Below are 25,712 nucleotides of genomic sequence, written 5' to 3'. Positions count from 1 at the left end.
TCCGTAAAAATGTTTATTTTTTTTTTTTTACTAATGTTTATACAGTACAGGAACTAAAAGGGGGGGGGGGATCTCAACTCCAAAGTGACAGTGAGTTAGAGCTTGCCTACAGCCAAGGAGGAAGGCCACTCCATGGTGTCCTGGCACAGACTGTCCCCTTCCTATTTAATGTTGGTGGCGCTAAGCAGAAAACCAAAGAATCAGGGTGTGAAGACCTTACTAACTGCTAAAGTGTGTGAGAGAAGCAGACATTTATTTGGCCTTCCCATGACACGGGAGCCAGGAGACACAAGCAGGAGGCAGACGTTCCCAATTCAGTTAAGGGCAGGAGGCTGAATGTCAAGGTCCAGGAAGAACAAAAAGGGGATTTTGGAGGTAGGCTTTTTTGTCGAGTTAAAAAACAGGCACATTATCCAACGGCTTCCCGTGGCCCCCAAGCTGCTGGCCTGGCCCCTGAAGCATCCCTTCTCCTCACAAAACAAAGGGAACAGGAGGCAGACAGGAGACAGGAGGTTCTGAGGGGAAGGAGTACTTGGGGTGCTAGAGATCGCCCAGGGCAAGCACAAGACAGTTGAAGGTGCTACTCCCCTGGGGGGGGGGGCAGGGCAGAGGAGAGGGTCCTAGCTCACAGGACTCAATGTAGCAGGACGGAGGGCACAGAGGGGCCCTGAGGGAAGCGGCAAGGAGAAACACGGAAAGCTCCTGGCGAGCACGGCCTCACCCTGCTCACTTCTAGTGGCTCCTGGTAGAGGCCCAGCCTGGCTCAGCTCTGGGAGGAGAACCCTGAAGGCCAGAGCGGAGGCCAGGCTGAGAGAAGTGAGCTGCTCCCCCACTCTTTCTCAGAGGACGCAGTTGAACCCTGTGGGCACCAGGGCCTGGGCCCAAGGCAAGCAGAGTGAATGCACTTCACGGAGAGCAGAGAAGTTGGGCCCACAGCTACATCTTGGGCAGGGAGCCGCTCCTTTCTCCCTGAGGGCCGGGGCCAGAGGCTGTCAGAGCTGCCACCTCTGCTTGCTGTTGCCAAAGGCAGATTGGCACAACCACCCCGAAGTTCTGGACTTGTGAAAGAAAGGAAGAGGAAAGGGTGGGTATGAAAAAACAAGGTGAAGGAGAGAGACAGCCTCAGGTGTGTGGGGAGCGAGGGACCGCGCATCAGGAGGAGTTCTGGTTCTGGTAGATGGACGCTTTCTCCTTCAACAGGTCCAGACACAGGTGGCAGCTCCAGCTTCCTGCAGAGAAGCATACGAGGTCAGGGTGGATGCCATCCCACCTGGGGCCATCCACTCTGACGCCCTGCCTCCAGCAGATAAGACAGAAGCTCCTGCAGCAGCCTCAAGGCTGTCTTGAGCAGGGAGGGCCCTCTCCCCTACCCACGCTGAATGGTCGCTCTCCCGGAAGAAGAAAGCCTTGGTGGACCGGCTCAACCCTGTTCAATCAGAATCTCTGGGCTTGGTGGGGGGAGATTGGGCAGACTACTGAGGTGCTGCAGCTTTGGATTTGTGATTACAGAAAAATCACACTTGGTCCGCAGGGCCCCAAAGGGAGACTGGAAGTCCCAGGGAAGTCAATTTGACATAGTTGGTGCTGTGGCAGATGGCAAGGGAACCGAGCTCTGTGTCACTCCGTGCCTAAGTGAGGCCCAGGACACGGTGAGAGGAAAAGTGGGGACTCTGCTGAGACAACCATTATTTCCTCTGTTTAATTTCAAAAGAAAAACAGGAAATAATTTTCTCTTTCTGAACAAATAACCGTATTTATCAGCTCTTCAGGATATGTGACTTTAAAATGTAAGAGAGGCCAGGAATTTAGTGCAACGGTATCAGCATCTGCCTGGCAAGCACAAGATCATGAGTTCAATCCCTGGTACCAATACAATGTAAGAGAAAGAATGGGGATGCAAGCCAGGCATGGTGGCTCACACTTCTAATTCCAGCACTTGGGAGGCTGAGGCAGGAGAATCATCACGAGTTCAGGACCAGCCTGGGTTACAAGCAAGCTCGAGGCCAGCCTGAACTGCACAGTGAGACCCTGTCTAAAAAGACCAAAAAAAAAAAAAAAAAAAAAGGGATGCAGCTCAGCGGGGAGCACTGGTCTAGCAAGTTCAGAGTCCTGGGTTCAATTCCCCCTATCCTACTCCCCCCAAAAAAAGAGAAACAAAGAGGAAGATCCTTTCTAGCCCCAAGGTCAATGAGCAGCGGTGGAAAAGTTTCCAACAGTCAGACAAAGTGTTAAATTCTTTTAAGCTTTGTAAGGTACAGTTTCACTCACATCGTTTTTTTTTTTGGGGGGGGGGCGGTTACTGAATAACACCTCCAGCCTTTATTTTGAAATAAGGTCCTTCTAAATCACCCAGGCTTGCCGGCTCATGCCTGTAATCCCAGCACTTGGGAGGCTGAGACAGGAGGATCGTTGAGAGTTCGAGACCAGCCTGGTCAAAGTGAGCTCAAGGCCAGCCTGAACTGCATAGCAAGACCCTGTCTCAAAAAAGACCAAAAACAAACAAACAAACACGTTATCACCCAGGCTAGACCTGAACTTGCACACCTCTTATTACCTCAATCTCCCAGAATGCTGGGATAACAGGTATGTGCCATTAAACTTAGCTTTTCTTTTAAAAACCACTCTTTAAAAATGTAAAACCCAAACTGGGTGTGGTGGCACACACCTGCAATCCCAGCACTCAGGAGGCTGAAGCAGGAGTTTAAGGCCAGCCTGGGCTAACCAGTGACTTCAAGGCCAGTCTGAACTACACAGTGAGACCCTATCTCAAAACACCATCACCACCAGGGATTTAGCTCAGTGGCATGAGCGCCTGTCTGGCAAGTGCTAGGTCGTGAGTTCGATCCCTGGTACCAAAAAAACAAAACAAAACACAAACGCTACCACCAACAACAAAAAAACCATGAAATACATTCATGGCTCACAAGCTATGCAGACTGGCTGCAGTAGATTTGCACAACGTGACACAGAGCCTCAGACTCTCTGGTGTGGCCCCTGGGCCTGCAGTTCTCCACTCTGATTTCCAGCAGAACTGAAGGACCTTCTGCAGTTAGTCTAGATTTCAGGTAAGCTGATTATCTGATGATTATCCAACTTCTTCCTGAAGCCAGTTCATTAACTAGGCATGGCAATAGCTGAGTGTTCCCCAGTAGCGACTGAAGGACTTTCAGATTTTATTAGTCCTCATTCTTTAGAGAGTGACAGGACTGTGACCTGTATTACAAGCCAGTTTCCAGCATATAGCAAACCACGTTCTCTCCTGCAATGCTGGCCCATATCCTCTAGAATAGCTATGGTACATTTTTATCTTTTTCAGCAATTTTTCTTTCTTTTTTTTTTTTTTTGAAACAAAGTTTCTCAATTTAGCCCAGTCTGGCCTCAAAACTCACAGCCATGGTCCAGCCCCAGCCTCAGGAGTGCTAGGATTACTGGTGTGTATCGCCAAACCTGGCTGCTGGTCGCAGATTCTACACAGGAAAGGCGCAGACACAGAAATGCAGCTAAAGGAGGACTGATGGAGAAACAGCCACTTCCTGGTATCACAGTGATTCTGGAGCATTATTCAACTACTGGCCAGGCAGACCAATGCACTCAGCCTCTGGCAATCAATGAACACTCAAATCTCTCAAGTCACAGAAGTGTCACATCAGAGACTGGAACAAGGAAGACAAATCTCTCTTTCAGGGTGACTGTTCTCTGCTCAATGTGTTTTTTCATGGGCCACTGATTTTCAGTGTTTGTAAATGTAACTGATGATAATGCGCAAAATGTTAAGCCTCTTAGGCTGAAATGCTAGGAAAGCATCCTGAACTGACTCAGGGCCAAGTGCCTTACTCCTTCATTTGGAAGAATGAACAGCTGATAATATAGCGAATTCAAAACTCAGTATCCACTGTGCAGGTGGTTTTTTAGATTACTAATAAAATAATTGTTCTGATAGTCACATGTGGTGGCAAACGCCTATAATCCCAGCACTTGAGAGGCTGAGGCAAGAGGATCACTGTGAGTTTGAGGCCTGCTGAGGTTATACAGTGAGTTCAAGGCTAGCCCATAACCTGTCTCAAAAAGCAAATCAACCAACCAACCAATCAATCAATCAATGGTTCTGAGTAAAAGATCTTGCCCACTTGGCTGGGGTGGTGGTGCATATCTATAATTCCAGCACTCCAGAGGCTGAGGCAGGAGGATTGCCAAGAGTTTGAGGCCAGCCTCCACTACAAAGTAAATTCAAGGCCAACCTGACCTGCATAATCAGACCTCATCTCAAAAAAAAAAAAAAAAAAAGTCTTGTGCACATACCTTCAGGGGGCTCAGACATGGATGGGGTGAGACAGTACATGTGGTAGCCACGGTCACAGTCATCACAGAAGAGCAGCTGGTCCTAGAGAAGGTAAGCAAGGGGAAAGGAGTTCAAAGTTTTATGTGCCACAGTGAAGCTCCCCCCCACCCCCGCCCCGAGTTGGGAGGACAGGAAGAGGGCTTCTGGGAACTGCTGCTACTGAGAGGTGGTAAGTGGGACTAGACTCCACAGTCTTCGGGTAGGAAACACTGTTGTCTACCTCCAACCTAGAACAAGACATAGTCATTCTCTCACCCGAGCCCTGCCAGCATTACAAAATAGCATAACAACATAACATAATAAAAAGTGGAAGTAAATAAATGCAACGTAAAACACAACACACCATCCGTTTGATCACAAGCCTCCAATAGAAGAACCCAAGACTTGGTGTAGCTCAGAGGCAGAGCAGCTGCTTGGCATGTAACAGGTCCCAGATTCAATTTCCAGGCCCTCCCACTTCCTGAAAGAGCCCAAAGAGCCCCTTCACAGGTCTGGGTGCGTCCGCCTCTCTGATTCATCCCCTCCCATGCTCTTCTGCACACAGGAAGGCTCCAGCCAACCACAGTGGCCTTCTCAGTACATCTGGCTTCCACCAGGCGATTCCGCCTCAGCTACTCCTTTCTCGTGAATGCTCCACCTCCAAACCCACTGGCGCTGGCTCCTTGGTATCATCCAAACTTTCAAGACAACCTTGCCCCCTCAGAAAGCCACCTCTGACCGTAACCCCAATCAATAACCAGTTACTCCATCATATCAGTGGCCACCCCCACAGTCTCTTTTCTTCAAGGATATCATAAGAAGCTTTCATCCTTGCTATTCCGTGAGAACCAGGCTCCCCTGTTTTCAGCATCCTTAGTCCTACAATAGTTCTGACCTAAGGTAAGTGGCTGAGACACATGGATTTGCCAATAAATTTGACAAATCCTAGTTCTGACGGAATGCAGGAAAGGGGCAAGTGGGATCTTTCTCTCTTAGGAGAAAGCACCCTTTGGCAAGGGATGTGGGGAGAGCAGCAGCAGCAGCCCTGGGGAGGCACAGCAGGCCACGCACATCATTCTCGGAGGTACCGCAGAGGTTGCAGCATTTGCACTCGATGCACTGCCAGCGGTAGGTCTTCACGGCTGCCATCATCACAGGGGTGAACTGGAGGCAGGACGGGTGCCCTGTGGGGGGAAGAGAGGGGAGAAATTGACGGCTCCAAGTAGGAGCAGAGGGCAGAGAGCTGCCTGCCTGACAGCTGGAGACAACAGGCCCAAGCCAGGGATGGCAGCCCTCCCAAGGGTGGAGGTACCTGAGCGGCCACAGTCAGAACAGGACACTAGCTCCTCAGGTTGTCCTGTCTTCTTGTTTATCTTTGAGTCCCCCAGGCAGAAGTCACAATAATTGTTGGGCAGAGCCAATCCATCAGGACCTTTCTTGGCTACAAGGTGAGAAGACAAGTATTTTTGGTACCGGGACTACCAACCTTGCACTCGTCAGGCAGGTACTTGTATCACTGAGCTAAACCCCAGCCCTAGAAGAGTTTTGCTGATGCTGAGGGGTCCCTGGCTCAGGCTTTCATACCCAGGCTGCCTCCTCTACCACCACCCACCACAACACCTTGCTTACATTTCTGCTCCTCCGACCTCTGGGAAACAGGGGTGGGTGGCTGGGAGTCTTCCTTGTCCTCGCCTTCCTCCTCGGCCAGATGGGAGTGGGCATAATGGTAGCTGAGGCCGGGTCGGTTCTTGTAACGTTTCCCACAAACTGAGTGAGCAGAAGATTGCAGAGCAAGGTGTTAGGATGTGAGGATGGCCCACCCCATCCCTGAAAGCTAGGGGGCACCTCCTGAGGCAAGGGCACTCACTCGGCCCCCAGCAGCTCTGTTCTGGGACAAGCCTCAGTGATGATCCCTCCCCGTAGCCGGGAGCATTAGGCCCTGGGCCTCTGTGGAGCTCTCCTCTACCCATGGCCATCACTATTCTTTCCATGTTGGCTTTTGGGGGGCCCTCACTGCAACAGCACTTGCCCTGGGGACAATTACAATCTGCAGAACTCCGGGTCCAAAAGGAAAAGAAAACTCTATGGCTTTGCATTATGACAGGAGGGGAAGGGGACGAAAGAGACTTCAAGTAAAGGTGGGAGGCTCATGCTACCCACCATGTACCATGCAGCTCATCTGTTCAGAACGGACAAAAGACTAGGGCTGTTTCCTAGGCACAACTACCAACTGAGTCAGATGGGGAAGCTTACCCCCCAAGAAATCAAACACACTAACCCATCAACACTCTTCCCAGTCCAATCAGTAAGAAAGCAGAGCCCCACAAGCATCTTGTCATCTCCAACAGTGACACCAAGAAAGGCAAGGGGGTCAGCAGGAAGGAATAAAGGGAGGAGGAAGAGGAGGTGACAGGATGGTGGGCACATTAGCTGACCACCAAGGGCCTGTTTGGGGGAGGGGGAGCAGATGGAGTTGTTGCTAGTGAGTTCCTTATAATGTTTCAGGAGCTACCCATGTGCTAGCCTGGCGGCCCTAGGAGTAAGGCCATGGGTGTGTGGGAGATGAGCAGCAGTAAGCAGTGGAGCACCCCACAGTTCCATGGCTCTAACCACATGCCATTTCACAGATTCAAACTTAGCATCACAGGAGAACTGAAAGGCAGGAACAACAAGGGAGGGAAACAGGGACAGGAAAACCAAAAGTCTGAAAAGTTGAGAGAGCTACCTCTCTGGGGCGCTTTCGAGGTATGCTTTTGTTTGAAACTATCTGAAAGACAGAAAGAAAAGTCATGAGAAGAAAGCCTTGATACACTTGAGACAGGGGCAGCAGCAGCAGCAGCAGAACGAAACAAGCAAGAGAGAACCCCAGCAGCGCTGGCGCTCCAGGACGGAAGCACACAAGTGAGGCGAGCCAAAGCAGAGGGAAAGAGAGCAGACAATGAAAACCTCAGGGTCAGCCCCCTGTGCCCCAGCGTGGTGGCCAGCAGATGTGGCCTCTGCCTCTGGAGTGGCCAAGCCTGCCTGCTGGGAGCCCGCCCACTCCCCCGCCAGGGCACAGCAGACATCTCTCCCAGAGCATGCAAGTCCCACCCGCCGCCATGGAGGTGAGGCCTGGGCCTCCCACAGGTCTTGGGGGGAAACAGTCCAAAGGCAGGAAGAGAGCACAGGCTGGCTTTCCCGCTCCGGGTGAGGACCCTCCCCCCCCCCGCCCCCAATCTGGAACAGGAGCTGGTCCAAGGCAAGGACTACCCACCCACTTGTGAGGAACTCACTGTCACAGGCATAGGGCTTGTCTCGGTCCTCCAGGATGGAAGCATCCAGCTTCTTCCGGGCACTGCCCACACCCTTACCCTGCCGACAAGAGCACAAAGATGCCCTTAGTACCCTAGGTGTCTGGGCTGGAGAGATTAAACTCTCTTGGGATTGGCAGCTGATCTCATATGAGAGGAAGACAGGCAATCACAGACATAAAATAAAACGCAGGCCTCCCTATTACCCTGCCCCCACTGCAGGCAGCATGCTAGCTGCTCACCTTGGATTTCCCCTTGCCTCGGCGCTTGGGAGTATCTTCTTCATAGTCCTCATCATCGAGGTCATCCAGAAAGTCATCTGGTTCTAAGATCCGCTGAGGAGACAGGGGTCAGAATGAACACAGGCTGCATGCACCTGAAAGTTCCTTCAGAATGGCATTGGCCAAGGCTGCCCAGATCCTGCTGTGACCTGATCTCCCCCACGCAAGCCTCATTCCTTATCCTACAGCTTCCCTGCAACTGCTTTCAGCACTTTCCTTCCTGTGTCCCAACACGTTGTTCCCTTAGACTAGAATGCCACTCACAGTACCACTGCGTGGTCAAGCCAAGTGCCATGCTTCCGTAAAGCTTCCCCGACAGCCCAAGCAGCTAAACCTCCAAGTTCCATCCTGACAGAACAGTGTCAGGGGCTCCTTTCTAACACTCAGGACCTAGGTTAAATGACAGCTTGTTGCTTACTGTGTGAAGTTTTTTTTTTTTGGAGTCCTAAGGATTGAACAGAAGGCCCCTGCACTAAGCTATAGCCCTAGGCTTTTCCTTTTTATTTTGAGGTTGGGTCTCTTTAAGTGGCTAAGTTGCCCAGCCTGGGCTCAAATTTGTAACCCTCCTGCTGCAGCCTCCCTGAGCACTGAAGTGTGTGCTACTGCTACCAAGCCCAGCTTCTTGTGCTTCAGTTTCTCTGTCCAGGAACTGGGGACTAAAGGACCTGCCTCCTATGATTGTTCAGTTTGAAGGAGGAAGCACATGAAAATACTCGCTGTATCTTTTGCTTTTCTTCTTTTTTTGGTACTGGGAAATGAACTCATGACCTTATGCTTGCCAAGCAGGCGCTGTACCGCTTATCTATGTCCCTTGTCCCTTTTGCTCTTATTTTAAATTTGGTGTTAGCTTGCTGTTGCTGGGGACCAGGTCTGTTTTATCTATGCTACCCAGGCATAAAAATCTTTCATGACAAAAACTGCTGTACAAAGATGATGAGTAAGAGGATACAGTAAAAAGGAAAAGACTGGGCAGCAGTAGAGAAACTGGTCAGCATAGGAACAAACTCAAAGCCGCAGTGCTGCCTCAGCTTCTCCTTCTGTTGTTGTCATCATGATTATTCCTGGCAGTGCTGGGGACTGAATCCTGGGCCTCATGCGTGCTCCACAAGCACCCTACCACTGATCTGCTTCAGTTCCACTAACTGGAGGCCTCCCATGAGGAGGAGGCTGGTCTCTGTCACAGCTCCCCTAGCCACAGGGATACTCTGGTACCTTCCGTGCTCGACTGTTGGTTACAGGGAACTCGCCCAGGCTGTCATCATCAACCCTGGGATCCGGGGCGCCTCGCTTCTCCAAGGGGTCAGTGCGCAGCAGAGCCTCTAAACTGCTGCCATCCTGAGAGATAAGTCCCTCCTTCTTCAGGGTCTGGTCTGTGTCTGCAACATGGTCAAGATGAAGCAAGGCTGAGAAAGGCTGAAGCTCCAGTACGGTCAGCCACTGTCTTCCATTCTCTGGCTGCCCCGGCACTGAGACACACTGGTTCAGTTGGCACCACAACTTAGCTGTTTACCTGTCTCTCCTACAGACTGAGCTCCTGGAAGGAAGGAATCACACCTAACTCTTTTAGTGCCTGCAGGACCTGGCTCAGGTCTGGTACTAATAGGCAATTAGCAGGTGGTAGGAAGAGGGGTTCCTTACCTGGTTTAATAGATGGGAAGGAAAGCCGGGGATCCTCAGGTGGGTGGGCACGCCGCTTTTTCCGCCAGCGGCGGGCAGGGTAGGAGTATAGCTGGCCAGAGGCCAATCCTAAGGAAAAAAAGAGAAGATGTCAAGTCTTAGTCCAGCCCTAGAAAATACTGCCACTTTCCGACTGGTCTGTACTCTTTTGAGCTCTACAGCAAGAGAGAGAGAGATGCTAACAGTGACTGTCTCGGTACCAGGCAGGACAGTTCATGGACAGAAAAACAGACACACGCAGAGAAGTCCTGACTAACACACAGTTCTTCAGAAGCCTAATAATGGCCTCAGCAATGCAGAAAACAAAGGTGCTGAGGTCAACTTGCCTACTTCACCCTCCCCGCTTTCTAATCATGGGAAGGCCAGTTCATCCACAGGTGGGGTGCGGAGAAACGCTCTCTGGCACCTCCTCCCCCTTGTGCTCCTGAGTCTCCTTCCCAGGTCTGCACTCTCACCTGGACCCCGGTGTCGCTTTTCCATCCAGATGTAACAGTTGCTCTGGGCCACTCCAGTCTGGGAGTCCAAGAAAGGCAGGCGCACACTGCGCTCAGCACAGAGGCGGGCGTTGTAATTGTGGCACTGCTCCATGGCATCTTTGTAGTACTGCTCTCCGAGGCTGTGAGGAAGATGAGAGGCAGCGGTGCCAGGTGCTAAGCCAGCCCCTCCCCAGCCCACTGTGCTCAAGAGCTCTCAGGGGACTGGGAATCTGTCTCTTCCAGCTCTATTTGCCTCCACTGCTGCCTCATGTGACACAGAATCCCTTCACTAAGTTGTCACTAGGAAAGGAATTTCACAAAGGAATCACTGACACAACAGGGAAACTTAGCAAGAGCTTATCTCAAAATTAAAACAAACAAACAAACATAAGTCTAGGCATAGAGCTCTGTGTGAAGGTCCCAGGTTTAATCCACAGCACAACAAAATTTTTTTTCACTAATAAATCACCAACAGAAACACATGATATCATCATATGTCTAATCAGGCTTATGTTTTAACCTACAAAAAGTGGAAGAGAGGCTGACGGATATAACTCGGTGGTAGAATTCTTTTTTTTTTTTTTTTCTTTTTTCTGGTACCGGGGATCGAATTCACGACCGCCTGCTTGCAAGGCAGGTGCTTATGCCGTGGAGCTAAATCCCCAGCCCCAGTGGTACAATTCTTGCCTAGTATGCACAAGGCCCTACATCTGAGTGCTATCACTATAAAAAAATAGAAGAGAAGAAACAAATGTTCATTCCATTCTTCTCATATACCCGACCCCATGCTACTAAAGATGTTAGTGCTCACTACTCTGAGCAGCAATTAGCCCTTTCTGACAAATAGGGAAGAATTCCCCAAGGTCTAGGGAACTTATCAAAATGTCTCAGCAAAGGGACTGGGGATTTAGCTCAGCGGCATAAGTGCCTGCCTTGCAAGCAGGCAGTCGTGAATTCGATCCCTGGTATCGATAAAAATGAAAAAGACCCCCCCCCAAAAAAAACCTCCAAGTACACTTAAGATCCCATACACACACACACACACACACAATGTCTCAGCAAATCACATTAGATCCATTCAATAAAACTGCTAGTTAGCCACTAAAAAAAAAAAAAAAAAAAACCTACTCATGTACTGAGATCAACAATTTCAAAGACAACTTGGATTCAAACCCCAGTACCGATAAAAATGAAAAAGACAAAAAACAAAAAACAAAGACAACTTGGAGAAAACAGAGAAGCACTACTCGGAAGTGTCACAGGATGGTAACAGTGGTATAAACAAGAGATTAAGAACCTGCAGGCAACTCGGGGTAGTAGTGTACATCTATAATTCCAACACTCAGGAGGCTACAGGTTGGGGCCATAGCGTAATGATTTCAAGGACAGCTTGAATTTCATAGCAAAATCCTGTCTCAAAAACACCAAAAAACAAAAAACCCTGCAGGCCTCCAGGGAAAGCTCTAAGTGAGCACCACTACTGACAGAAAACCTATATGCTCTAAGCCCTCCTTAACAATCTTCCCTATTCTTACACATCCAATGGACATAGAAAAGAATCTTCTTGAACTCAGAAACTCAACTTGAAAGCAGTATCCCCACACACAGTATCCTCATTACCCAGGAAGCTGTTTGGGACCCATCAGACTGGCTGCAAGTCACCACAGCAACATGCACATTCAGTTGACCTGTGTGGACCTCAATTTCTTTTCTACAGACTGGACAAGTTGGACTAAGTAAACTGTACTGTATTGGGATTCTGAGAGAAAAAGCCTGGCAAGACAGCTGGTCAGAGTTGAATTTCTGTGGCTCATGACCATGGTTTGACTTACGCCAACAAACTGCTCTCCAATCCGAGGGGGCTGTTACTGAGCAGCCACAATAGAACAACTGCACAGCTGAGCACGCTCCAGGCAGACAAAAAAGACACACACCACACACAGCAACACCACAAGTGCAGCCTGGTTAGAAATCAACGAGAGGTAAGTAATTTGATGCAGGCACGAATCTTACTTTGGAAAGCAAAGTGAGAAGGGAGCAGGCTCACATGTGCTAGCCTTCAGGAGGGAGCCACATCCTCAGCACGCAAAGGAAAATTGGATAAACAAGGCTGAGTGCAGCAGCTCCTTTGTTTCTGCTGATGGGAATTGATCCTGACACTGGAAGTCAAATGGAAGGAAGGGCCAGACAGGCTGAAAGCTGTAAAGTCAGAGCAAGGAGGCTGGAAACTATTTGGAGGAATGGGTGAGAGCTGTTTTGTCTCACCTCTTGTAACTTAGGTGGGATTTCAGAAGGTGGGGCAGCCTTGTGGGGTGAAGTACTGGGAACGAAACATTTAAACTGCTGGGGGCAGGATCTGAAGCAATGGCAAGAGAAATGAAGAGAGCTCTTAGGAATTTACGCTGCTATGGCAAGAAATTTTAAGTTAACATTGTTCTCTAGATCTCATTACCTAACTCAGAAAGTTTCTTTTTCTTTTCCTTTTTGGTACATGATCGAACTCAGGACCTTCCACTTGCCAGGCAGGCACTGTGCCGCTGAGCTATATCACTACTCATTCAGAAAGTTTCTAAACTCATCAGCACCCAGCTGTTTTATACTAGTATCTTACCCCACCTAGTAAGACCCCTCAAAGACTTTCAATTCTGACATCACACTTGGAAAGAACTGAGAATTTACAAAGAGGAAAATTGTTTTCCCTGCACCAGATGACAGTCAAAAACGATGAGCTTGTAGTCCTGACCCTGATGCATAATCTCAGCTGTCAAAAGACTAGGTCACATTCTAATCGAGAGAATGACCAAAAATGCATCTCTTTCCAGGGTGAGAATGGTACAGGTAGAATACAAGGCTCTTCATAAAAGAAAGTTTTGTGGAGAGATGTATTAATTGAGGCTCACAGCCCTTTGCAGTTAGAACTGAGAATAAAGCTGATTTCTCACTAGTAGTACTCAGGAAACAGTGGCTGGTGACCGTCACAATCTCTATAGTTTTTTGTTTTAAGAGAAATGACAAGTCATGTTCTACTGAAATGTATAACCTGTCATTTATAACGCTACACGAAAGGGTTAGCAACCCATTTTCCTGAACAAAATCTTTCAATGCTTAGACCCTTATTACATATAACTTTTAAAATCTAAGCAAGTCTAATATTACCTTAGTATAGTAACATTTCCAGGGTAGAAGCTTTGATTCTCTTTCGGCCAACATGAAACCTATGTAAAGTCTCCCCTTACAATGGGATGGGAGAAGTCAACAAAGAGAAAGGCAAGGAAACAAAGAAAGAACATCTGACTCCGGAAGGAGGATAACTATAAAAACAGTAGATCAACAGCATCACTTTAAATTGAGGAAAATGTCAGTCTGAAGAAAGCGAGCTGGGGAAACTACAGTGGGCAAATCAGAAAGATAATAGTGTTGGGAGGAGGGGTAGCTGAAAGAGCAGATTAGAGCAAAAAGCAAGTTTAAAAAAAAAAAGCCACAAGAGAAGGCACTTAGCTTAATGGAAGTGGGAAAGCAGTCTAGAGGAAAACAGCTCCAGGGAAGGGGAGAGGAGGGCTAACCCTTAAAAAAAGGGGGGGGGGGCTCTTTGGAAAGAGTGGGGTTCAGCCCACTTCTGACAAAGAGAAACTATACGTCCCTTAAAGCAACTCCCAAACCTTTACACTGTCATCCAATCAAAATTCAAAAGCCCCGACTGAAAAGCTAGACACCTCTTGACACCTCTCAAATTTTCCTACCCTCGCACCGAATCCAAGAGGAGCACGGAAAGGAGCTCACTTAATTTGATCATCGAGGCATTAGCCAACCCATTTCAAAATTCATTCGCATTTTTCGGGGAGGAAGGTGCCTGGAATACATCAAAGTCCCTGAACATCTTTAACTTACAGGAAACTGCTAACAGGCCAGTCTCCATCTTCCCAAAACCCAAGAACTTTGCTCTGAATCTGACGAGCACAATTGCATCTACAGCACACATAACGCCCACCCAGAGGTTGCTCTAGGCTATTAAGTCGTCCCGTACGACTTCGGTCCGGTTCCTGCGCTTTGATAACCCAAAGACTAACTGCCCGGAAGTTCTTTCCTTTCTGTTTGTGCTGCTCGACCAATTCTTCCCCAAGAATATTTCTGTTCTTGGGTACCTGCTACCAGACTACCCATTAAATGTCACGGGGAATTGAGCACAAAATAGCCTCGCAGTCCTGCACGCCGGCTCAGCGGCCGGCGGTGGGTGGCGAGGGGACCTTCCGGGGCCTCCGCCCGGCTTGAGTCTGTCGCACGCAGCCAGAAACCATGCTCGGGACCCGGAAAACCCAAACACACTGCCGCTCGGCCCCGCAGGGAGGCTGCCAGTCAGGGGCTCCCGTGTGCCCCCCTCAGGGCCTCCACAAGTTTCCAAAGAAGCGCAACGTCTCCAGAGCCTCCTGCTGCCCTCCTAGCTAGGAGTCGCTACACGGCCTTCCCGGCATGCCCCTCTCTCTGCCTTGTCTCTTTTCTGCACCGCAGCCTACTCCCGGGTCCTTTACAAGACCCTCTGGCCTACGAGAGAAAGAAACGACCACTCACAGCTTCACTACATTCTCCACCACAGCCGCCATCTTCCCGGCTCCTCTCCCTCAGGCTGGGGGGCCCTGAAACCCGCAGAGCGCAGGCGCCGGAACCACACGGGGGCGCCGGGTTCCTTGTCACTCTGCGCAGGCGCATTCTGGAGTGCGCGCGTACGGCGTACGAGCGCGAGCACCGGAGAATGGACCTCGTCCTGTCAGTCCAGGTGGGGAAAGGGAAGGGAGGGGACCGAGGGAATCCCGGTGTGCTCTCAGCTCCTGCAGTTCCAGCCACGCTTCTTACATGTAGAGGAGAGGGAAGCCACAGGGGTCTGCCCCTGTAAAACAGTGGCAGAAGGTTGGTGACAGCTGGGAGTCCCGGAGATGGGCTGGGTGGAGGGGACATTTTCTGCCGAGCTGACCTTTAGTTACGTGGCTAGTCCTTTGCCTCACTCGCAGGTCAGCGGCAGGGGTGTAGCTCCAGGTAAGAGTGGTAACTCGTCCACTGGTGCTCTCAAATTTGTAGCTATTTTGTTTTGCAATACTGGGGATTGAACCTGGGACCTTCTCACTAAGCTTCATCCTCAGTCCTCCCTTTATTTTTTTATTTTCATCAAGGGACGCTAAGTGGCTAGGTTGTCCAGGCTAGGTTCAAATTCGCCATCCTCCTGCCCTGACTTCCCAGAAGGCTGGGGTTACGGGCATGCACTCCAACGCCCAGTTGACGCGCTAGCGTTAAAGGAAGGTTAATGCCCAGAAGAGGGCACTTCTTTGGTCTGACAATTACGATCTGACAAAAGTTATCTTTGTTTCCTGCCACTAAACCCAGTTCCTGAACTTCACTAGTAGCTGCCTCTTCTCCCCTTTCTGCTCCATCTAAATTTATTTCCTCCACTCAAGTCCCCAAGAATTTCCCTGATGCAGTTATCCCATTCTCTTCTATACCATTCACTTCCCCATGATCACCATTGAGTCATGATGCAAATTCGTATGCAAACTTAGCATAATATTTCCTTTTTAAAAATTAGTAACTTTCTTAAGTCAGAGTCTGCCTTTGATTGTCACCCCATTTTCACCCTTTCAAAGCAGATTTTGTTTACATTCCTTTTCTGTTGCCTTGTTTTCAAATCTCTTCCAAGCTAATGAGGCTTATGTTCCTGCTATTCCATTCGAGACAGCTGTTACTGAATTCACCGTAGCCTCCATTTCAGCAGATTTAGAGATCTGTTCACCATTCACCTGGTCTGTCAACTCCTGTGACACCACTGACCCTTCCCTCTTGCCTATTACACTGGCACTTCCTTCAGTCTTTCTCCCCAGTTGTCCTCTGTTAAAGTTCCCAGGGCTCAGTCCTTGGTTTTTCTCCAGTATACCTTATTTCACAACTCCAAGGTTAATATTTCAAAATTGGGACCCATCATATCATCACTGTGCCTTAAAATCATCTTTGGCGGGGCTGGGGATTTAGCTCAGCGGCATAAGTGCCTGCCTTGCAAGCAGGCAGTCGTGAGTTCGATCCCTGGTACCGATAAAAACGAAAAAGAAAAAAAAAAAATCATCTTTGGCAAATGAGAGCTACGAGGTACTTGTCATTGATGACCCTGCACCAGCACCAGAATGTGCAGAGTTAAGGGTCGACAGCTTAAAAGAAGAAACCGAGACAGCACTGGTGCGTTATTCTTTACCCCTGGAAACCAAAAGATTGTGAGGACAAGGGTATCAGTGGTGACTCTAATCCAGGAGTAAAAAGTATTTGAGTTGTTGGGCCTGGTGTAATCCCAGCTACTCAGGAGGCTGAGGCAGAAAGATCGTAAGTCCAAGGCAAACCTGGGCAATTTAGCATGACCCTGTCTCAAAATAAATTTTTTACTTTGTTTTATTATCTTCCAAATAAAAATTTTAGAGGGCTGGAGATTTAGTTCAGTGGTAAAGAGCTTGCCTGGCATACAAAAGAACCTAGATTCAAACCCCAGTACTGAAGGAGAGGGGATACACTTGTTCTAAAGCTGCACAAGATACCCAGTGTCTCACCAAGCCTATATGGATTAAAAAAAAAAAAAAAAAAAACAAAAAAAAACATGTGCAAGAAGGTTCACAGCAATGTTATTTGTAATAAGTACAAGCTGGAAATAGGCCTTTGGTCCATCAGCAGTAGAATGGAGGAGACAGCAAGGTGAGGGCTGGGGGTGTAGCTCAGTGGTAGAGCACAGTATGCACAAGGTCCTGGGCTTAGTGTATGCATAAGGTCCTGAGTTCAGTCCCCAGCAAAAACATCCGGGTGAGAACAAACTATTACTGTACAATTCGAGAGAATCTTGGAAACTCCATATTGAACAAAAGAGGCAAAATCCCAAAGCAGACATGTTGTATGGTTCCTTTATGTCTCTACATAGCCACACTAGCACTGTGACAGTGAACCTTTTATAGTCGTGTTCAAATTGCAACCCAGAACCTACTTATTTATCGCAAAATGCCAACTCTGCAATTAAACCTGAGTGCTGTGGTTTTAGTTAAAAAAAAAAAAAAAAAAAAACCCAACTCGTGCATTAGCATCTTTTGTCTTAGAAGAAAAATAAACTGCGTGCCATAGGTTTGCCACTAGTGCAGAGGGCAGGGGCAGTAGCCCCTGAGTTTCAGTAAGGTTCTTTTTCTTCATCTGCTTGAGGTTATGTGGGTTTATTCCCTTTTTAAAACTAAGCTATACAGGGCTGGGGATTTAGCTTAGTGACACAAACACCCACCTGGCAAGCACAAGGTTGTGAGTTTGATCCCTGATACCAAAAAAACTTAGCTATACAATATGTGTGCACGTCCCTGTGTGTTTACGAAAATGTTTCCATTTAAAATAATAATAAGGGGCTGGGGATTTAGCTCAGCGACATAAGCACCTGCCTTGCAAGCAGGCAGTCATGAGTTCGATCCCTGGTACTGATAAAAAGGAAAAAGACCAAAAAAAAAAAAAAAGCGTGTGGGAAGGGGGGTGGGTCCTGGGATTTAGCTCAGCAGCATAAGCACCTGCCTTGCAAGCAGGCGGTCATGAGTTTGATCCCCGGTACCAATAAAAAGGAAAAAGACAAAAAATAATAATAATAATAAGTAGGCTAATTCTATATAATTGGAAAGACAGCTTATGAGCCCAACAGTCAGTTATTTTAGGACTCTTTCAAGAAACACATACTGCTAAACAATATCTATAGGGTTTCCTAACAGACAGGGACCAAGCAGTGCATGTGGGAGGGCTGCCTCTTGTAATGACTGTTGAAAAATGTTTCCTGTTCCTACAGTTCTGGATTCCAGCTGATTTGGAGCCTTCAGACCCAAGGAAAAAAAGCTTCCACCAGAGGACTCTAAGAACAATTTCTAAATCATGAGCTGAGGGCTATTTTCTGCTCCTAGTACTGCGGGGCAAGCAAGTTAAAAAAGAGAGTGGGAGGGAGGGAGGGAAGGAAAGGAAGAGAGAGAGAGAGAGAGAGAGAGAGAGAGAGCGAGCAAAAGAAGATCCTGCTGCTGGCTGGACATGCTTCCAGCTGTCAAGGGAAAATAAGTTTGCTGTCCTCTGTCAGGGCAGGGAGAAATACAAAAGAAACCCAGAAAGTCCCCAGAGTTGTTTCTTCTTAATGTCATCTTCAGGTAGTTAAGGGGAGCCAGGCACCTGGGTTGGTATTTGATTCTAGTCCTCCAATTGAAGAGAAATTAAAACATGGAGAAAGTGAAGAAGTTTAAAGCATTGGAAAGCTAATGATACAGTGAAGAATCACTGGGCCTGCTGGGTATGGTGGTGCACACCTGTAATCCCAGCACTTGGGAGGCTGAGGCAGGAGGATCGCTTCAACTTCACGGCCAGTCTGGGCTACATAGTGAGTTCAAGGCCAGCCTGAACTACATAAGGAGACCTCATCTCAAAAAATAAAGAAGCACTAGGCCAACATTTAGGAAGGTAAAACCTCGAGAATAAACCCAGGATTTAAAGTGGTTTTTGTCCTAGAGACATTTGCTAACCTGAGAGTTATAACTGTGAAATCAAACTGTTACTGGGCAGTCTTTAGGAGAGGCACAAAAATTGAAATCCAGTACTTAGCCAAGGTAGAAAGTCAGATACCTGACACATACCTTGACACGTACTTTGAGAGGACCCATTTCATTTATTATCTGAGTGGTCCAGGAAAGGTCGGCCCTTGAACATGGATTAACATGGGCCCATTCTTACAGTGCCTCGATCATCTGGCAAAGGCAGGCATAATTTGGTTCAAGGTAGTATGCTTTCTGCAGGAATGTATTATCATCCTGGGCCTCAAATATTTCTAAAACTTTTGTCACATACAATGTCCAGCCCATGATCAGCAGTAATCAGGTAAACAGACATACACAGCCAGGCATGGCACATGCCTAAAGTCCCGGCACCCAGAAGGCTGAGGCAGGAAGATTTCCTCAAGTTTGAGGCCAGCTACAAAGTGAGTTCAAGCCTAGACTGAACTGCTGAACTGCATTATGAAATCTTGCCTTAAAAAAAAAAAAAAGAAAAGAAAAAAGGGAAATGCAAACTGCAAAGGGTCAGTACAATCACTAGAAAACACAAATGAAGCCCCAAAGACAAGATATTAAAATTGTCTGGTACCAACCCTAAAATGGGCTGGGGATTTAGCTCAGCGGCTTAAGTGCCTGCCTTGCAAGCAGGCAGTCGTGAGTTCGATCCCTGGTATCACTGAAAAAGACAAAAAAAAAAAAAGAAAAAATCCAACCCTAAAATAATCCTGGCATTAATTTTCTATAATTTAAAGGCAAAGGTAAAACAATCTGTAGAGAATACATAACTATTAAAAGTGCCACAGAAAATTTTGATATAACTTTTAGAACTGAAAAATACAGTATCCAAAATGAACACCAAGGGCTGGGGATTTAGCTCAGTGGCATAAGCGCTTAGCTAGCAAGCGCAAGATCCTGAGTTCAATCCCCAGTACCGTGAGAAAAAAAAAAAAAGTTGTTGACAAAATGAAAACCATGAATGAAGGGGTTAAAAACAGATTAGACACAGCTGAAAATGGACAAGTATACTAGAAGATAGGAAGAAATTGCCTTCAATATAGTATGGAAAGAAAAAACAGTTGGGCGTGGTAGCTCACGCCTGTAATCCCAGCACTCAGCAGGCTGAGGCAAGAGGATCCTTGCGAGTTCGAGACCAGCCCAGGCTACAAAGTGAGCTCAAGTCCAGCCTGAACTGCATAGTGAGACCCTGTCTCAAAAAGACCAAAAAAAACCCACAAATTTATAGACTATGATGCCAGGTAGCGTAGTGTAAGCCTGTGATACTGGCTATTGAGAGGCTGAGTCAGGAGGAGTGCAACTTCAAGCCTAGCTTCAACAACCTATGAAGGCCCTGGCTCAAAATTTATTTCTTTTCTTGTGACTCAAAATTTTAAAAATTTAGCTGGGCATGTGATACATGCCTGTAATGCGCACAGTCAAGAAGCTGAGGCAAGAAGATCACTAAGTAGAGGCCAGCCTAGGTTATATAGCGAGTTTGAGGCCAGCCTGAACTACATAGTGATAAAAAAAAATTTATTTGGGGCTGGGGATTTAGCTCAGCAGCATAAGTGCCTGCCTTGCAAGCATGTGGTCCGATTAAAAAAAATTTTTTTTTATTTAAAAAGAGGCAAGGGGGGGGGCCTGGGGATTTAGCTCAGTGGCATGAGCACCTGCCTTGCAAGCAGGCAGTCATGAGTTCGATCCCTGGTACCGATAAAAAGGAAAAAGACAAAAAAAAAAAAAAAAAAAGAAGCTGGGGGATGTACTTCAGTGATAGAGCACTTGCCTACCATATGCAAAGTCCTGGGTCCAATTCCCAGTACAAATAAAGAAAAGAAAAGATTTTTAATTTTTGTACCTCAGAGAATGACAACTGTGTGAGAAGATGGAAACCCGTGCCTTGATTTGACCCTTACACAACAAACACATGCATTGAAGCATTACCTGGTACTGCATAAATACATACAACTTTTGTCAGTTAAAAAATAAAATTTAATAAAATAATGTTAAAGCATTTGATGTGAACTGAACTCTTTTGGAATTTACTCTTAAAAGGCCTGGGAAAAAGGGCTGAGGATTTAGCTCAGTGGCATAAGCACCTGCCTTGCAAGTGTGTGGTCGTGAGTTCGATCCCTGGTACCAAAAAAGACAAAAAATAAAAAATAAAAAAAAATTTTAAAAAAAGGCCTGGGAAAATGTTATATGCAAAGAGGCAAAATGGTAAGAATTGACAAATCAAATGAGTGTACATGAATAGTTATAGAAATGGAAAAACTATGAAAAAATTGTTCCCTGTAAACGATTTGTTTTGAAAATGCTTAACTGAAAAAAAGAAAAAAAAAAAAAAAAAAAAAGAAAGAAAACGCTTGACTGTAACTGCTCCTTGGCTCTGCAAGGACTTTCTGGACTCCTGTAACCACAACAGTGTAATGAAACACACAGAATGTCTGACTGTGAGGAGCTCCACGATCATTAATCTAGTCACCTTGTATCTGATGATCTTACCCTGCTAGCTAATTAGAGAACTGCTGGGCTGATCTGTCTTGCCTTTGTAACTCCCGCTTGTACATCATATGAAAGTGCTTGGGCCTGGCTTAGTTGACTGAGAAAGATCCCAGCCAGGCCAGCAGTGCAAAACGAAGTTGTTCACTGTCCAGACTTGCTTGGGTGTTGTTGCATTCCTGGACTCAGTTGTGCAGTGTGTGGTTGTGAGTTCGATCCCCAGTACCAAAGGAAAAAAAAAAAAAAAAGAAACAAAGGTCTGGTACATGTGTAAAGACCCTTACCAGGTCTAAAGAAAACTGTACAAGCCAAGGGTAATGCCACAAGCTTATGCTCCCAGTAGTCAGTAGGGTGAGGCAAGAGGGTTATGAGTTCTAGGCCAGCCTGGATTACATAGCCAGACCCTGTCTCAAAGAAAAAACAAAAACAAAAAACCAGACTCTTGCCAAGATGCAGGCTGAAGGCAAGAGAACGTGAAGTGGGCAGTGAGGGAAGGAAGTTATACTGACACTTTGTGGTAGAAAGTTATTGCTTCCACATAAATGGCTTTTGTCATGTCAAGTGTTTTTTGAGGGGGTTTGTTTTTGTTTCTGTTTTTTTTTTTATGTCAGAAATCAAACAGCCTCAAATGTGCCAGGTTGGCACTATGCTGCTGAGTTATATCCCTGCCCCAAGTGGTTTTTTAAAAATACATTTTAGGGCCAGGAACTTAGCTCAGTGGCATAAACATCCGTCTGGCAAGCATGCAGTCATGAGTTCGATCCCTGGTGCCAAAAAAAATACATTTTAACTTTTCATTCTTTCTCTCCACTTTGTATGTATGGGTATTTGTGACTACTCAGTTGGTTTTTGTTTTAGTTTTGTAAGATAAGGTTTTACTGTGTAACCCAAGTTGGTCTTGCTCTGTAGCCCAGGCTGAGACAATCCTCCTGCCTCAGCCTCCTAGGTATTGGGATTATAGGAATGAATCACTACACCTGGCTTGTGGTTATTAGTTTGAAACCAAAGTTTATAGTTTCCAAAATATTGACATGGGCTGGGAAGGGAGTGCCAAGAGGGATGAGCATCATTTAAACTGCTGGGCTTGGGAGTGAATTGCTAATTAATGATATTTTTAGTTGTCTCACTTTGGAAAAGCTGAATCTTTCCCCCTGCTTACCACTGAGTCCTTTTTATTTATTTATTTAATTTTAAACTAACAATAGTTACTATATTGCACATCATTATCCTTGTAATAGTTGCTCAGACTACTAGATATAGGCATGCAGTTAGTTAAACAGTATCACCCCTAACTTTACTTTGCTTCTTTACTTTATTCACTATCATTTCAGAAATTTCAGGGGTCTTCTAATTTATTCGCTGTCTGTGTCTCCTGGACTTGTTCTAGGTAGGATGAAGGCAGGCAGATTTGAACAATATAAGGACTAAGTTGTCTCTTTCCTTCAGTTGCTATCATTTCCGAAATTTCAGGTGTGTGGCTTCTAATTCCTTTCGTGTCTGTGTCTCCTGGACCTCCTCAGGCTGGAGGACTGAGATTGTACCTTGTTCTTTTGTCTTCCCATTTTCCTGTGCTCCTCCAAATCAGCCCACTGCGGAGGGCAGCGGCTCACAGTGCTCCCTCAATGGCAGCAGGGCCTTGGGGCGTGGCTTCTCCTCCCAGCCTGGGCAGAGGGCTCCTATTTATTTTACTTTAAAATGAGGTCCTGCTGATTTCTCAGGATGGCCTAAAACTTGTTTGATTTTGTTGTTGTTGTTTGGAGACAGGGTCTCACTATATACTAAATTTTTGTGAAAAGAGAACTTAACTGGAAAATAAGCCTTAGGATGATTTTTTAGGAGACTGGAAAGATAAGCTGTACCCTAAAAATAGGTCCCAGTTGAGATCAGCCTTATAAACACATTTAGTATGTCCATCGTAACACATGGCAGACGTATTGAATTATAAAATAGTAATATATAATGAAATAATAGTATTCACATTAATACTTTTTTTTTTTTTTTGTCTTTTTTCCTTTTTATGGGTACTGGGGACCGAACTCACGACTGCCTACTTGCAAGGCAGGCGCTTATGCTGCTGAGCTAAATCCCCAGCCCCCTCACATTAATACTTAAATAAATAATATTGGTTATAATTAGGTATTTATAAATACCCAAGCAGGCACCTTAAACAGATGAAATGGAGACTTACTGCCAGGTGACCAGAGCACAGACTGCCAGGTGACCAGAACACAGACACAGTGTGCCCAATGACAAGTGGGCCTGGTCATATCTAATATGAATCTTTACAAATCAGTACGTCGTGCATTATAACGGACGTGCTTAATGCACTCAGGTCAAATAAAGAAACATTTCCTGGTTTTGGTGCTTGCAATTTTTTGTCCCTTCTGATTGGACCATCATTCTGAACTGTCCTCATTTTTGTTGGTTCTCCTGTCTCAGAAGCCTTCAGTGAACACTTGAATTAAAGGAAACTCTGTGACGCCCAACCTGAAATCTTGGAATAGCCAGGCTCGGCTTGGGTCCAGGGCGAGGCGCTGCTCCCTGGCTGGGTGAGGCTCAGAAGCAGGCTCTTCTGCTATCTTCCCCTCTCAGGGAACAGGGCCCAAGCCACTGGGTGCCAGGGTCTGCAGGAGTGGAGATGCTGTCCTTTGCCTTCCCCACCCTGGCCTTCTCAGACTTCACCGGGCCCTGCAGCTAGCAACCAGAGGAGCAGAGGTTTAGGTCACATACAGGCTCCGGGGTCCCGCTGGGGTTAGACCCCACTCCAGACAGTGTGATTCCCAGGCTTTAAATTAAAACATTCAGCTGAAAGCTGACATGCCAAAACATGTGGTGGGAATATAAAATGGTGCAGGCACTATGAGAAACGCCTGGTCAATTCCTCACAAGTTAAAAATGAAATACGAGCTGGGTGTGGTGGTGCACGCCTGTCATTCCAACACTCGGGAAGCTGAGGCAGGAGGATCATTGCAAGTTCGAGACCAGCCTGGGCTACAAAAATGAGCTCAAGGCCAGCCTGAACTGCACAGTGAGACCCTGACTCAAAAAGACAAAAAAAAAAAAAAAAAAAAAAAAAAAAAAAGAACTAGGATGTGCTTTAGCATTTTTACTCCTGGATATGTCCCCGACGAACTAAAAACAGAATCTTGAACAGATTTGCAATTGCCTATGTTCATGGCAGTGTCATTCACAACACCTGAAAAGGTTAGAAGCAACCCAGGTGTCCATCAGAGGACAGATAAACAAAATCTGACCTAATCACACAGCAGAACATTAAGCAGCCTTAAAAGGAGGGAATTTTGGGGGCTGGGGAGTTAGCTCAGCGGCATAAGCGCCTGCCTTGTAAGCAGGCAGTCGTGAGTTCAATCCCCGGTACCGGTACCAATAAAAAGGAAAAAGACAAAAAAAAAAAAAAAAAAAAAAAAAAAGAGAGAATTCTGCCACATGCTGCCGCACAGAGGAGCCATAAAGGACTTATGCTGATTGGAGCAAGGCAGTCCCACATGATGCATAACCCCCCTCACAGGAAGTGGAGTAGTCAGATCCACAGAGACAGAGTGGAATGGGGGTTGCCAGGAGATGGGGAGCAAAATGAGGAGTTAGTGTCTACTGGGAGCAGTCTGTTCGGGAACATTCTGGAAATAGATGGTGGTGATGGCTGCAGAATAGCGATGTATACCTGAAAAGTATGGAAATACTCTTAAAATGGTAGATCTGAGGGGCTGGAGACAGCTGCATGGTGGAGCCTGTGTCCAGCATACACAAGGCCCTGGGTTCAATTCCCCATACCACAAAACAAAAACTTAGCAGATTTTATGTTCTATACATTTTACCACAATTTTTAAAAAATGCATTACCTTCTCAGATTCTGGCTCCATATGAAAACCCTTGCTGGAGGCAAGAAATGGGCTCAGGGGAGCCAGGGCTGTAGTTCAGTGGTAGGGCTCTTGCCTTGCATGCACAAGGCCCTGGGTTTGATCCCCAGCACTCACACACACACACACACAGATAATAGAAATTCATTCATGGGTCTGGGATATAGCTCAGGAGCATAAGCACCTGCCTGGCAAGCTAAGATCCTCAGTTCCATTCCCAGTACCAAATAAGAAAAAGAAAAGAAACGGAGCAGAGGAGTCTGGAACTCAAGTCTCGAAAATAGATAAGGGCTGAGAAGGGGAAAACGGGGCCACTGCAGCCTGATCTTGTGGTCTGCACCAGGGCTCCACCCATCCTGCCATATCCCGTTCTCCTCTGTCCCCACCTCCATTTGGCCAGATGATGACATTCTAAACAGATTTCATCTCCTGGTTTCAAATCCCCCAGCCTCAGCCTCGCAAGCAAAAACGCTTTCCTGCTGACACCAACCTGTTTCCCAGCATCAGTCCTGCCTTCCCCATCCCAACTTCTTGCATCACAGGTCACAGCCACTGTTTCTGTTTAGTATCTTTCATGTGGAAATGAAAGCTATCCCTAAGTTTCCCAGCGACCCTGTGAGGTGGGTATCACAGCTTCCACGGAGAGGCAGAGCAGCAGAGTCTCACACAGCCTAGATGCGACCCGGAGGCCCACACTCCACGCTTTCTTCCACAGTGGCTGTTCTG

At 47.0% G+C, this 25,712-nt stretch overlaps 1 protein-coding gene and 1 long non-coding RNA gene across 5 annotated transcripts; one reads left to right on the top strand and one right to left on the bottom strand.

Moving 5' to 3' along the window:
* On the bottom strand, positions 1-25,712 carry Dpf2 (double PHD fingers 2). Of its 4 annotated transcripts, none has more exons than XM_063227502.1 (12): positions 25,477-25,712; positions 10,022-10,182; positions 9,528-9,635; positions 9,102-9,265; positions 7,851-7,943; positions 7,591-7,669; positions 7,044-7,085; positions 5,948-6,085; positions 5,631-5,759; positions 5,390-5,502; positions 4,300-4,381; positions 1-1,229 (listed from the first exon to the last, which is right to left on the bottom strand). In XM_063227502.1, exons 1-12 carry the CDS (start codon positions 25,521-25,523, stop codon positions 1,153-1,155), a joined length of 1,233 nt encoding a protein of 410 aa, XP_063083572.1. In that variant the 5' UTR covers positions 25,524-25,712; the 3' UTR covers positions 1-1,152. The 4 variants fall into 4 exon arrangements, with proteins under 4 accessions (XP_063083572.1, XP_005003030.1, XP_063083574.1 ...); XM_005002973.4 differs by lacking the exon at positions 25,477-25,712 and adding an exon at positions 14,609-14,761; XM_063227504.1 differs by lacking the exon at positions 7,044-7,085.
* Positions 14,741-20,623, top strand: LOC134470883 (uncharacterized). Its single transcript, XR_010040082.1, has 2 exons — positions 14,741-14,813; positions 17,871-20,623. It is a non-coding gene; the product is annotated as an uncharacterized LOC134470883 (long non-coding RNA).

Source organism: Cavia porcellus, unplaced genomic scaffold, assembly GCF_034190915.1.
Source record: "Cavia porcellus strain 051 isolate PalLab524CR breed Dunkin Hartley unplaced genomic scaffold, mCavPor4.1 scaffold_17, whole genome shotgun sequence".
NCBI lineage: Eukaryota > Metazoa > Chordata > Mammalia > Rodentia > Caviidae > Cavia > Cavia porcellus.
The sequence above is the reverse complement of the archived record's forward strand: the minus strand, read 5'-3'. Positions and strand labels throughout refer to the sequence as shown.

Bases quoted from the DNA above. Each gene is read 5' to 3' on its own strand.
- Dpf2 (XM_063227502.1), bottom strand. From the start codon at position 25,523: ATGCAAGAAGTTGGGATGGGGAAGGCAGGACTGATGCTGGGAAACAG. The intron at 9,266-9,527 runs GTAAGGAACCCC...ACCATGTTGCAG, and splicing joins CTTCCCATCTATTAAACCAG to ACACAGACCAGACCCTGAAG. The intron at 4,382-5,389 runs GTGCGTGGCCTG...TACCTTCTCTAG, and splicing joins GCGGTACCTCCGAGAATGAT to GACCAGCTGCTCTTCTGTGA.